Source organism: Rhea pennata, chromosome 4, assembly GCF_028389875.1.
Source record: "Rhea pennata isolate bPtePen1 chromosome 4, bPtePen1.pri, whole genome shotgun sequence".
Taxonomy (NCBI): domain Eukaryota; kingdom Metazoa; phylum Chordata; class Aves; order Rheiformes; family Rheidae; genus Rhea; species Rhea pennata.
The window spans coordinates 4,832,551-4,846,797 of NC_084666.1; the positions used below are offsets into that span (position 1 = coordinate 4,832,551).

Below are 14,247 nucleotides of genomic sequence, written 5' to 3' on the forward strand. Positions count from 1 at the left end.
GCAAAAACAACTGTGGTGCAAAAGTCAAGTCATAGCATACCCAAGTTGTGAATTAACTGAATTTCATCTAGTACATTTTACCATAAAAGCCTTTAAATGTTCAATTTTCTCATCTCTTTGGCAGAGTAGTAGAAATGCATGTTCATAAGGAATAGTAGCAGTACAGCTTCCATTAAATAATTGGAAATTGGACCATATTATGGAAAGCCTTTTGACAGCAAGTCATAAAATTTAGAATCTAGTCCTTAATACAAAAGGCACCAAAGACGATTTTTCCTCCCCTCTATCTTTATACATGCAAATAGCTTGAAACCAAGATCAAATAATGAGAAATCAGTTGGACATGTTTAATTCACGTTATACATGATATTCACAGCACCATCATAGCTTTGCTTAATGCAGATGCAGCCTAGTTTTGCATTGTGTTCCTGAAGTTTTGTTTCATCTCTAACAGCCACAGGAGCTCTTCATTTCATTAACTAACTGGACTAGCCAAATTGTTCTTTGAGTTTTCAAATCCACAAAAATGCTGGTTTAAAGCAGCATCTTCAGATACTGTAGAAGTTATAAAAGTTAAGAAGAAAAATACTTGACCTCTATTGTTAGATGAAGTGACTGGTACTAGACATTAGTCAGACACTTTCTTTTTTTCAACAGCAAGAGAGGAGAAAAGAGTACACAAACAGAGCAGGGAATACACATTAATCATTAGTAAGACTGAAAAATAATCATGATTAGATTACAATTTACATAATCCTTCTAGCAACAAAAAGCCTAAGCAAAAATGTCAATATTAACTCTGTGTGTTTATAATCCATACTCTTAAGAGAGACTTAAGGAATATTCACTTTTCATCTTCTGAAACACAGGATCTTATACTGCCACTCTTTACTGATACTGAGTAGTCCCTTATTCTCTGAGCAGTTTTATTTAATGGAATTAAGTTTAGCAGCATATACTGCTTTAAAAATTAAGTACATAGCTAAATTTTTAAGAAAATCAAAAGCCCATTGAATAATACAAGTAATTGTTTACTCCCAAACCTGATTTTCCTAAGTTTGCATGCTAAATCTCCATTTACAATAAATTAGAAAGAATGAATATCCCATTTTCAGTTTCAGTTCCTAGGAAGCTGTCTGAAAAAAATTGGCTTCAGCCTGTGAGGTTGTCACTGTGTAACTACAAGACTAAAAATGTACAGTCTTTATATCACCTCTTTGCAATTTTGTTGATATTTTCTGGAACTTGAAAGTGTGCTCTGTAAATAAACCTATGCCCAGAATCTTTATACTTCCCTCACTTGTTCTTTCAGCACAGTATGCCAGTTCTCATTTTCAGCGTGAGAAAAATGTAATTCCCTCCCGACCTTCCTCAAATACTGGTGAAGGTGACCTACCCTCTAGCTGACTTTTTTTCAAGCACGAGTCCAGAGGGCTAGAGTGTATTTTGATGTTTATGGATCGAGTTCAACACTGGTGGACACGATTGCAATTCCAGGGGTAGTCGCTGGGATTTCAAGTGCCTGCGATCAGTGTTATAGCTTTTTACGCGCACTCTTCAAAATCACGCGCCAAAAACGCCACTCCAAAGTCCGTCAGCCAAATTCACGCCCCATCCGATGTCAATCAGCTTGTAGCGGGGATAGAGCTTTCTATCCTTCCCGCCTTTCATCAAAAAGCGCCCCAAATCAGGCGATTTCGGGTTCGGCCCTCTTCAGCTGTGCTGTGGGAGCAAGCGAGAGGAATGGCCGGGCGGCGGGGCTGCTCAGCGTGGACGAGGCCCTGCTTCCTTGACCGAGCATAGCTCCTTCAGCACCCGCCCTCCGCGCGCCGGGGCTCGCTCGCGCTCGCTCGCTCGCTCACTCTCTCTTTTCTGTATCTCCCGGAAATCAGACTGGAGTTCAGAGCACTTTCACTACCTTTTGTGAGGTAGAGTGTGATGTCATAGATGGGGGCAGGGCTAGTCCACTTTCCACCCCCGTACCCACCGGTGCTGAGGGAGCTACGCTGGGGATCGGAAGCGGGGACTCCTCCACGGTGAGTAACCTCCTCGGCGCTCTCCGTCGCTACCGCTCGGGCTCCTCGCGCGGGTGGCGGTGGTGGTGGGGGGGAGAAACGGTTCCCCGAGGAGGCGGGGCGGGTGGATTGCCTCGTTTTCGCTCTGTTTGCTCGTTTTAAAGCCGTTGCGGGGCTCCCGGGTGGAATCGCGCGGGTCACCTTCCCCCGGGGGTTGAATTGATCCTTGGACGTCGTCTACGTTACGTTGTGAAACACCAGAGTCGTCGTCCTCCCACCCACCCCCGGCCTTGAACTCGGCTGTCAAATTTCCTTTAACTTCATTACAGCAGAGCTGGGCCACCAGCTTTCTAAAGTGCCTTGTGATTAAGGGTAGATGGCATTATTTATGTATTTATCGCTGCCGACTGCGGGTAATGCCTGTTTTTGCAGGAGAGCCGTTCTGTTTTCCGTATTCTCCGTGACCGTTTGTATTTGCTTAACCCAGACGGTTCCTGAAGCTGTGCGCTGACAACAGGCCAAACCTAAGACTTATTTTATAAACCAAATAAAAATCAAAAGCGTACCGTAAAAGATAGGAAATTAAGCAGGAAATCAAAACCCAAGAGATGTAGCTGAGATCTGACCTTTGAAATTATATATCAACACTTCTGTTTTTTTCTGTGATATGAACTTGAGGCAGGCAGGGTTACTGCTATCTAGATTTGCTGTTTTACCTTAAAGCCCCCATTTTTTGCCTGTATCTCTTGGGCCCAAGTGCTATTGCTTCACTGTTTTGATATCCTTCAGCATTAAAAAAAAAAAAAAAAAAAAAAAAAAAAAAAAAAAAAAAAAGACAAGGTGGACCACAAAGCTCTTCCTTGCTTGTTCTGCTTCTTGGGTATCCATTCAAGCTGTCAAGATGTCAGAGCCTTCATGCAAGAGGGCAGAAGAAGGGTCATGTGAAGATTTTGGCCCCTGGGGAGAGCACAGATTTTGCCGCTCTTGTTCATTTAAAGCTCTTTACCAGCTCTGTGTGGGGCCTTGTCAGAGCACGGGGAAAGACGCTGAAAGGCAGGAACGTGTATGCTATAAATCAGAGACGAAGGGAGCGCAATCACAGCATTTTCAGCGGAGGCGTTCAGTAGTCTGATTGATGGCATACTTCTATTTTCAGGTGACTAGGTGGCTTTGAGGAATTGGGTGTAGGATGCAGAGCCTTTCATCTTCTGGCCACGGGCACCGCTTGGGGATGGGCTGGTGGTGACGTGCGGACATTCCCCACTGGTGACGCAGGACTTTGCACTAGTGCGTAGGAGGCTCTAAGCAAATTCTCAGAGGATGAATGTTTTGTTTACAGATCTCAAAACTTTCACTAATTATTGACTCCTTCCTTCCCATCAGAGACAAAAAAAAAAAAAAAAAAAGAAAAAAAGAAAAAAAGAAAGACTGAGAAGATAAAACTTTATCTCCCCAACTGGTGGCTCTTGAATAATGCATGCGAGCGCACCTTATCACTCCAAATCTTCCTTAGCAAATCCAAGAACTCATGATGCAGCAAATTCAGCTTCCCTAGCCAACTTTCTTTTTCTACTTTGACTCGCCTGCTTCTTCTCTATTTGTAATCTTTTCTGATGGGAAAATTTTATTGGAATTGCTTCTGTTAAGGATATTTGAGGTTCGTTCTTTTCAGAGGCAAATACTTGGATGTAAAATTTAATTTCAATCTAAGCACATCCTTTGCTGATAAGTTTACAAAATTGTTTTTGCACGTAATTATTCTTGTATAATGCAGGAGACTTTAATTTTTGCACAGAATTGGGAAGGCATAAGGACCAACTGTACAGCAACTGTACAGCTCCTAGCCTTGCTTCAGTGAAGTGAAAGCATATTAGTGATATAGAGGGGGATTTTTTTTTCTTTTCAAGAGTGATAAAAAGATTAAGAAGGGGAATTCAGTACTGGTAACATTCAGTAATTGAGGTGAATTAGAGATATGGATCATCACTGGGGGAATATTAAGATGTCAGTGCATTACTTGAAGTCCTGAGAAATTTGCTCTCTAAATTTATCTTATAAGATGAGCAAATCAGTAGTGGGCTGCATATATATAGGGAGACGTTTGTAGTGGGGATGATATTCAAAATGATATAAACTGTTGTGATAATTAACCTGGAATCTGCCTGTGCCAAATCTAATAGATTTTTATCCATACTGCCCTAAGTTGTGGGTTTTACTGAGTAACCTGATATTGGAAGAATAAATAGCGTGGTTTTACATTTACTGAGCTAATTCTCCTCTTAAATAATTTTACTGGCAGGTAGGATAAAAAAAAAAGTCTGCTGTGTACAAGTTCTTGTGTTGTACACAGCTTTGGATAAAATACATATTATGTCAGCTGCGTTGTTTGTTTTAACTTTCTGTTATTTACCTATACATAAAGTAAAATACAATAGGATCTAGTATTCAGCAGATTTCATTCAGCACATAATACAAAAACTTGTGAAAGCAAATATCTGAGCAGCTTGTTTCGATGTATGCTATTAAAATGAGTTAACTTTTCTTCAGTGTTTTATAAACTGAAAGTAACTTTATGATATAGCTTATTTATAAAAAATAAGGCATTTTAAAAAATTGTGCTGGTTAAATTTTGCAAGCATGTTTTATATTACAGACTCGAAGCAAAGCCAGTAACTCAAGTATATTTATACCTGTATATTTAGACAGATCAGCACTGCAGTTACAGACTTTTTCCTCAGTCATACTGGCAAGATGTGAGCAGTATTTTAATGATGTAAGACCATATATATGGACCGTTTTACCAGTATGATTGAGATGGCTACGTATAATTCCCCAATTCTCTGTGTTTTCCAGGCTGATTTCTCTCCCGAGCTGAAGTAAAACTTTGTGGGCTGGCTCTTACCTTCTCTTTTCTCTCTCTAAGAAGAGAAGGAGCATTATGAAATGCACCATCTGTTCGCAAACCGTGTCAGCTGGCAGATAGATGCTCATCACTCTGCCCTCTCTTACTGCAGTTTTAGGCTGGTATAACACCACTGACTCCAAATAAATTACTTTTGATTTAATCTTGTTTAAGCAAAAGAAGCCACAATTGCAGCACGCAGCGTTCTAGGGGACCCTCGGTGCTGGTTTAAATTGCAATCCTTTTAAACTCCTGCCTCGGCTTGTTGAGTTGTCAATGAAAATGCTCGGCAAGGCTTGAGCTGAGCGCCGTGGCCGGAGGAAGCCAGGACTGCCTTCCCACCCCAGACTTATTATTTCTGGGAGCGTTCCATCTTAAAGACATTAAACAGGAGTCTGCTCAGAGTCCTTTGGATTTTTGTACGTCCCATCTGCACGTCTCAAAGCAAACACTCTGCAAACACTCATAAAACTGAAAGCAGAAGCACATATTGTCATTACCTTCCTGCGTGGGTGAGAATCCTGGGCCACGTGAAGGCCAGCCAGATCAGGGCAGAAAAGATACATAGACTCGTGATGAGTTTTGAACACAGTGTCCTCATCCAAGACTCGGACCTTTCCTAGACCAGCCTTTCTCTGTCTCAACCTTTCTCATCCTGTATTCTGATTTCCATTCTCAATGGAAAAAAAAAAAATCTTAGTAGAGTTCAGTAAGAGCTACAGTTTGTAAATGATAGAGAGGAAAGAGAGCTTGTGGTAATGGAAATGAGACAAAAATTGTGCAAAAAAGAGAGAGATGTGAGGTAATGAAAACTAAGCATTATTCAGAACATTTCTGCTTGAATTATGAAGAGTTTTCACAGTTATAGCCCCTATTATGTGGAGAGGATTCATCTAGCCACATGTAAATGTCTGTATCTAAGCTATTCACTGTGGACTTCCCTCATAACTGATGGAGATCAATACACATTTCTAGAGAGCAAATAATCTCATCTCAAGGTAGATGCTGACAACTGGCTAGATTAGTTGCATCTAAAAAGTGACAAGAGGTGTAGGCAGGTGAACTGAAGCACGCATTCAGTCAGCAGATTTAGCCTTGTGGTCTTTCAAGGTATATATTTACATAAAAGTAATGTAAACTTTCTGTGAACTTATGAATATGAGAGCTCTGGGAGAAACAAAACTATCCATTTATTTCTGAACAAAATACTTGATTTATTTTGTAAGGGACATTTATCTGAATAACGTAGCTGTCTGGGGCCACTATCTCATTAGTTTCTGTAAAGTGGAGCAATAAAAATGTTTTGTAGCATGTGTTTTCCCATCTTTTTAAACTTTTTGGGAGCAAAAGAGTTTTCCTTAAAACTTCTATCTCAAAGGTATTCATTAAGTTTATTTCAATTCTTGAACTACTGAGTCAAAAGCCACATACAGTTTTTCAGAGATGTTGAGCATCCTAATATATAATGGGAATATTATCTGAAGACAGTGGTTCAAAACTAAATTTTAAATATCTGTCAATAATTGATTAATTTTTCCTCTCTTCTTAAATAACTTCTACAGCTACTCGCTTTTTTCCTTTGGATAAAATATTTGCTCTTGTAACAGTGACACTGAGATCACCTGCCTCTTCTACACTAATTTTGATGTATACAGAAGAGAAGGCTGAAGGGAGATGTGAAGCTTTAGTGCAGCGTGGGGGTTGCTAGACTAGAGCGGTGGGAGAGTATCCATCCTTGGAGATGCTCAGAACTCAAGTGGACAAAGTCCTAAACAGCTTCATTTAATTTAGCCTGCTTCAAGCTGAGAGTTGGGCTAGATGACCTCGAAAGGTCCCTTTCAACCTAAGTTACTCTATTACTCTATGAATATTTGCATACTAGAATGCAAGTAATAGAAACAAGTCTTTGAAGCTATGGACAGGATTTTATTCACTCTCATTTACTCTTACGGTTTTCTGTCATCTTTGCTTCTTGTTTTCTTGTGAGCTAAAGCAGCATTTACAGTCATATTTGTTTTGTTGTTGTTACATTTGTCTGCTAAGTATCCAGTAATTCTTTCCTCCTTTTTATTTTTTTAGTGGTAGCTAAAGCTACACACATAATGAACAAATATATTCACAGACAATGTATTCAGTGATTGATTCTTTATTTCTTTGTGTACTGTTATAAAGTCCTAAAAAGTGCTGAGGGAATCAAACAAGGAAAGAAACATTCCTATTGACTGGGTTGAACAACTCCAGAGAAGTTGGAGGCTCTTAGTACCTCAGAAGTGATCAGTATCTGGAAAAATCAAGCCCTTTATTTACTTTTGGGGGGATATAAAATGCATATAAAAAGCAGCAGGTACACATTAGGAAGCAAGGAACAACTGTCTTAGTAGTATCTTCCATTCTACAGGAGGATTTTATCTTACTCATTTGGACTCTCTGTTTGATACGCTGTTTCAGAGCCCTTTCCCAAGTAAAGCTCATTACACCTGTAGAGCAGCTTTCTTCAATGTCTCTCTGTGATGACCTGGGGGTAACGTAACCATACAGATATGAACTTAGTTGAAGAAAGAAATTTGGGCTTCTTCAGTAACCCTTCTGTCAGTATCAGAAAGTCTTAGTTATGGTTTGACTTAGCCTATCCTGTCAAATATAGTTTGCAGGTCATCTTTGTTTTAATATTTTTATATTCTCCATGAAGTGAGGTAGGAGCCTATCTTCCAATCAGTCATAGCAGAGCTTATTTCCTGTTAATTATCCGAGAATTCAGACAAAGGTTTCAAAGATTTAATGGTGGTTTTACTGATTTTGCTGCAATTAGTAATGCAACTGTGATAGGAATTAGAGAGTCATGGTTTCTGTCCATGATCATTCTCAGGACAATTTTGTGGTAGGCATCATCTTCCAGGCAAAAGTTCTATGCAAAATGAAGAAGATTTAGAAGAAAAAGCCATCCTGGAGGACATTTGTCAGTCATAGGGTGATGCAGAAAGCATTTGTTCTTCTACATTCAGCCTTAGCAAAGGAAAAAGTGCAGTATACCCCCCACAGTGCTGGCAAAATCCTGGAGTGGAAACCTGTTCTCACTGAACTAATCTACAAAACTCCACCAGCTTCGTGGACTCAGGATTTGGTCCGTGGAACTGTTCCAGATAGTAGGCGTTCAGACTGATCCTAACTACAATTCAATAACAGTCTGACGGTTGTTCCAGGGGCTATTAATTGACTTTTGGCTGTAGTGACCACAACAACACCTATCCACAAAAGCATGGTCTTGGTCCCAAAAGGAGAAGTCTTTCCTGCAAGACATCCCTTTTGTTCTTGAGGTTCTTTAATTTCTCTCCAGGTTCTTAGTCTTCCTGCATTGAGAAGAGGTCTCACTGTTGCACAGCCTCGGATACAAGGTATCCTGAATATGACAATTTAACCTCCTATTTCGTTAGTGTTCTTCTGCTTCTATGCTCAGGGCTTATATTAGTCCTTTTCCACATTGCTGCTTAGGGACGACTCTTCCATATAGTGATTCAATACCTTGTTCAATCACTCTTGCCCAGGATAAAGTTATTTATCCTGTAAGTAAGTAGCATCTGCTATAAATTTGGCTGAACAGAAATCTACGTTTCTGACTGACTTTTCTCCAGAATGCTAACAGAAATATTCAGATTGCAAATCTAAGAACCAGTTTCTCCAGGAGCTCATTGCAAAAGTAGCTGGTTAGCAATGACTTTTTTTGCACATAGAGAGTTTTGGACATTTAGCCATTAGAGAGTTTGGAGTCATTCTGTGTGTGCCATGTTACTTTTGTATCTGATCAGTTTTTAATCGACTGTCATGCGGTCCCAAGTAAAGGGCCTTTGAAAGATCCAGTTATATCAACAATATTATTTTAGCAAAAGTTTAATCACCTCCAAATAAGAGGTGGGTTACCTTGAAAATATTTTTGCCCCCAGACCTGTTTGATTGCCATTAACAGTATTTCTTTCCCTTCCTTCTGTATTTATGGAGTCCCCCATCGACATTGCATTATTTTATTTTGCAGCGCTGTCAGCCGAACTGGCCTATACTTGCACAGGTCGTTGTCTTTGCCCTGCTCAAATATTTCCAGACTAGCAGCTACCTACAATTCTTCTGAAGTTTTCTCCCATTTTCCAAAGTTTATTAAAATCAACAATAATAATCCAGAACATTTCTTAATCAGCTCTTTTAAAACAACCTATACTATGCCCATGCTTACTGAAAATAAAGAATGTTTATCTCTATTTCCTTCCCTTTTTATAGTATATTTCTGATTAAATCTGTGGAAATTAGACTTTTCTGCTTTCTAAAAACTGTGGTTTAATTCTTCTCCATTACAGTGGTGTGACCACGCGGGGAAAGCTTCTCTTTTCATTTGCTATACTGTTAAGGAGAATATTTTCCAGCTTTGTTCTCGCCTGTTTCTCCGGCTATTTTGGTATTGTAATTGTTGGTTATTTTATTCAGATTATGTGTGTATGTAAAAGGAGCAAGAAATCCTTATTATAACAAGACTCTGGAAAATTCTACATATATTGCTGGAAAAATGCAGCACGGCTTGTAAGCAGATCAAAACCCCCTCAAAGCCTTATGGATTTTTGGAGAAAAAAAAAATTATCTTCTTGGCAGATAATAGGCTCTGCTGCTCCGGTGTGCTAACCTTGCATTCATTAATGGCAGACTTAGCTTGTAGCAAAATCTTTTTAATGTTTTTTTGTGAATGATTTATGTCTTCCCTTGGTAGATGGCAGTTTTAACCAGGCTAAGTGACCAGTGCAGTGATTCTCAGATTCTTTAAGGATTCTGGATCTGTCCTCAACCTTCTTTGTTCTTGAAGTTTTATGGCCCAATAACTGAAATGTATCTCTTAGGTTTAAGATGGCTTTCTTCCTAATTGGAGGCAAACTTATTTGCAAAGAGACCTAAGTAGCAGGATACTATTAATTGCCTAGCTAGTCAAAGGCTGTATTGGCTATTAGCACGAAAAAGCTATTGTGATATTCACAATTCACCATTGCTAGGGAGCAAACTTTGCTTTCTATACTGTACAGTAATTTTCTAGCGGTGCCTTTTTTTTTTTTTTTTTAGTATTAACATTATCTGTTTGGAAAAGCATGTATTTTTCTGTGCCCAGATTTGGTAAATTAACACACCGAGGGTTTGATTCACTGCTGCCTCATCACAGCTTTATGCCGCGGTAGTTCTGCTGATTACAAAACCGAAGGAACGCAGCGGTGTAGTAAGATCTAAATGTTAATTGAAATGGTGCTCATTCAGTTTAATTCCTCTTTACTGAGCCAGAATACAAGCGAGGAGCTGGAGGCAATAAGGAAATCACTGGAAGTGCTTAGTTAGACAAATTGCATACGTGGGATGGTCACCAGCAGATTTTGGAGAACACTCATGTTCTAATGCTAGTATGGGGTTTTTATGTCTCTTTTCTGATTCCAAGACTTAAAAGCGTATTATAATGTGAATGCATATTAAGAGCAAGGACAAGTATTTGCATGTTAACACCAGATTAATAATGGTGAAGATAGGGAGCTCTTCTCTACTGTAACAGATTGGAACTGGAGGTAATTAAAGTGACATCAAAATACGTAACGCAATTTTCCTAAAAGACATCATTGCGACCCATATCCAATCTTGTAAAAGTACCCATGCTTACACACATCCTTCTCAATAAGCTCTATAAAATTATTAACGTGTTTAAAGATGTAGATTGCCTCCTTTCTATGGATTTAAGCATTTAATTTAGGTGCTTTTTTTGCGTCAGAATGCTTCCTTTAATCATTCTGCTCCTCGGCATATGCTGAGGAACATATGTAAAGTGTCTGTCAAAACACTTTCCACAAAGAGACACTGTAAAATGTAAGGCTATTAGAAACCTTCAGAAAAGGGAATTCATGGGAATATACAAAATATACTTGATCCAGTCAGTTTATCCACATTGATTACGAAGTAAATATTGTTTGATGGTGTCCCTTTCTTTTCAATATCAGTGCTCCAGTGTTTCGAGAAGAATCATTTAACAGTGAATAATGTTTGATTGTAGATCTCTGCAGTAAATTAAAATATCCTAATTTAATAGAGTATGATCTGTTATTTGCCAACAAATACACAGATTGCATTATAAATCATTCAGTAGTGTGGTTATAGAATAACACTATACTGAATTATATTTCATTACTGCCTATTGAACAGGCATGTTTCTGCCACATAATGTAATTTTCCATCTTTTAATTTTGTTTCTTTTGCTAACAGAAAATACAAATTAGTCCTGAGGAAAAATATTTACTAGGGGCAGGCAATTAAGTATGCATTTCAGGGAATGGCACCAAGTATGTGAAAATCATTATAACTTTTTTCTGTTCTTCGCTTCTCTGTGTCTAACTTTTTGTGTATGTAATAAATAATAATGAATATAAGGCCACATTTCAGGAACTCAGGAACAACAGGTAAGCCTACAGATGAATGTGCCTCCAGGTACAGGCTTTCTGTGAAGCTTGTTTCATGACACCAACTTTTCAGAAAGGCGCTTCTCCTTCGATTATATTCTGAACTCTCTGTTAATGATTCAAAATACTTGATGTGAAGTGCAATTGCTAACAAATAAGGTTTTGTTATTGCTTCATGCGTATATGGCCTGATTACATTGCTTAAATTGCAGAATTTAAATTAAAGAATCATATGTTCCCAAAAGCAGGGAAGGTTTGGGAGGAGATAGGGCCTCTTATACCAATTAAAAGTAGCTTAGAGCTGGCTGGGGTGGAATTAAAGAGCTAAAATAATACTGCACCTAAAATACTTCCTGCAAACTAGGAATTGTGTGGTAGAACTGAGAGGCTTTATCATAAAGAGTATATCCCACTGTTTCATATTCTGCAAAAGGAATAATTGAACATCCTAGGTTGCTACAGTATCAGGGTCATATTTTTGAGCACCTACTGATTTGATGGTGCCTAGTTAATTTGTCAAGTGCTTAATTCTTATTTTGGAACACTGAGATATTGCTTTGGAAGACCCTTTATCTGCTTAAATATTTTTGAAAAATTTGGTACTTGATTTGAGTATATGATGAAAGTTTATTGACTGGAAGTCTCAAAGGTTTAAAGTTCAACAAGTGCTTGAGGTCCATTACCTCCATAGGGCGCAGGCGCCTCAGGCAGACTCATGCATGGGAAAAATGCAAGGGTGTGTTTACAAAAAAACTAGTAATCACTGGATACGATTCCCCATGAACGTGAACATCTCATGTACTACTATAACTAGAATAATGTGCGGTTAACTGTTTCATCTTTTTAGCTCTTTAGGGATTTCAAAAATCTCCTTTCATCTTTTCAGATGGGATTCTCTAACTAGCTCAGCATTGGCCTCACACTGTCCTTGTAGACATCATTGGGTGTGTTATCTTGGGCTTACTGAGAATAATTAGAACAAACCTGAACACAGGGGAAAATCCTTATTGACCTATTTTGCCGTTTCTGATGGTGAAAAGTAAAATTTTAAAGGTTTAAGCAAGAAGTAATTTTTTTGTGACAAAAAAAAGATACAGCTGAATATTCACCCACAGAAGAATCAACAGCAAAAAAAAAAAAAAAAAAAAAAAAAAAAGAATAAAAAAAAGAAAGCAAGCAAGCCCACACAAGTTTTTCCTTTTAATTATTTAAAAAGTTGATGTGAGGTACCACAGTCTTCCCTTTACAGTTCGGTGCATGTTGTTCCTGTTTCTTGTTCCGACAAGCCGCTTGATTATTCCGCAGGGAGAGTGTTCGTTTCATCCTTAATGAGGTCTGAGAGTATCTGGGCTTCAGTCAGGGGATGCTCTAGTGATCCAGCCGTGGAGTAACCCTGCTGTATTTCATTCTGTTTTCTGTTCATAGCTGGACAGCGCCACTTCGCTCATCCAGGCAGCTAAAAATCTGATGAACGCTGTGGTCCTGACAGTGAAAGCATCCTACGTGGCTTCCACTAAGTATCAGAAGGTCTATGGCACTGCTGCAGTGAACTCACCAGTAGTGTCTTGGAAGATGAAGGCCCCAGAGAAGAAACCTCTAGTAAAGAGAGAAAAACCAGAAGAATATCAGACAAGAGTGAGAAGAGGGTCCCAGAAGAAACATATTTCCCCTGTACAGGCCTTAAGTGAATTTAAAGCTATGGATTCATTCTAAAACATTACGCTTTAGCAGGAGGGTTTTATATTCTTTTTGTATGCGTACCTGCCGACTTGTATGCGTCTGGCATGGGGTGGGGTGGGGGGACTAACGAAGCAGTGTCAATTTGCATGCAACCTGAGACTCTGTTAATGTAACTAACTTTCTGCGACACCAAATTTTAGGGCATTCTCTTCTGATGTTAAACGGAGCTATTTCAAACTTACTTTTTAAACTAAGCTATAGCATTAAATTGGCCAAAGAATTTGCATCACAGGGGTGTATGGGGGTTAAATAATAAATTCAAGTCTAAACCCAGAAATTTGTATGCATGCAAGAAACATTAGGTTGGCAGGTATATTAAGTGAAAAAATGGAATTGTAATGGTAGACCATAAAGCTTGTATTGCTTCTGTTCCAGTGCAAAAATGTACTAGCCAATATGCTTAAATGTGTGGCCCAATAATTGAATGATATAACTTTTAAGTCATCTTCATTATAGTATGTGAATTTTTAAAATGGTTAAAAACTAACTCATCTTAAAAATGCTTCTTTTAAAACATATTTTGTTCTTTATATTCTAGTAGTGTTATGATTGCTCACATTTCAATTAATCCCATTAATATGGACAGAGGTTTACTTTTGCCAATTGAATTCCTTATGGTGGAGTATGAAGCACAATATGGTGATTGACATTGCCTTTTATATTATGATTATTATGATTATGATTATTATATTAGTAATAGAAGACCTGGTGGTGGAATGTGTAGAGACACGGAAAATGTGAGAATTTAGAGGCAAATACGTAGGTGTAGTTTGGATTACAGGTATCTAACATACCATTGTAACCACTGACTCAATAAACTCATTTAACCTTGGAATCCTCAGTGTGGCTTGTCTCTTTTAAGGTGTGTATATGTATCCTGCATCATAGTTGCAAAGTAGACAGTGATTAATTTTTGCCTTGTGCTTGCCTTTTTTTTTTTTTTTTTTTTTTAATGAAGGAAAAGCAATATTATATTCATTTTCTCATTTTTTTCACATCCAAGATAACGAAACATAGTCGTGGGTCAAAACCAGAATTTCAATCTTTATGTGAGGCCTACATGTGAAACATGCAAAAATGAAATTCTTTGTTTGAATACTCACTCACTTCAAAGATAACTGAGAAAGAA

At 38.5% G+C, this 14,247-nt stretch overlaps 1 protein-coding gene across 2 annotated transcripts in view; it reads left to right on the forward strand.

The window, feature by feature from the left end:
- Positions 1–13,953, forward strand: part of CTNNA2 (catenin alpha 2) — a 431,832-nt gene extending 417,879 nt beyond the window's left edge. Inside the window, exons 18-19 of one of the 2 annotated variants that reach the window (XM_062575101.1) lie at positions 1,893–2,036; positions 12,804–13,953. In XM_062575101.1, the coding sequence (XP_062431085.1) occupies positions 1,893–2,036; positions 12,804–13,091 (432 nt within the window). In that variant the 3' untranslated portion in view covers positions 13,092–13,953. The remainder of the gene's footprint in view (positions 1–1,892; positions 2,037–12,803) is intronic. The other variant, XM_062575102.1, reaches the window with a different exon arrangement.
- Positions 13,954–14,247: the final 294 nt, after the last annotated feature.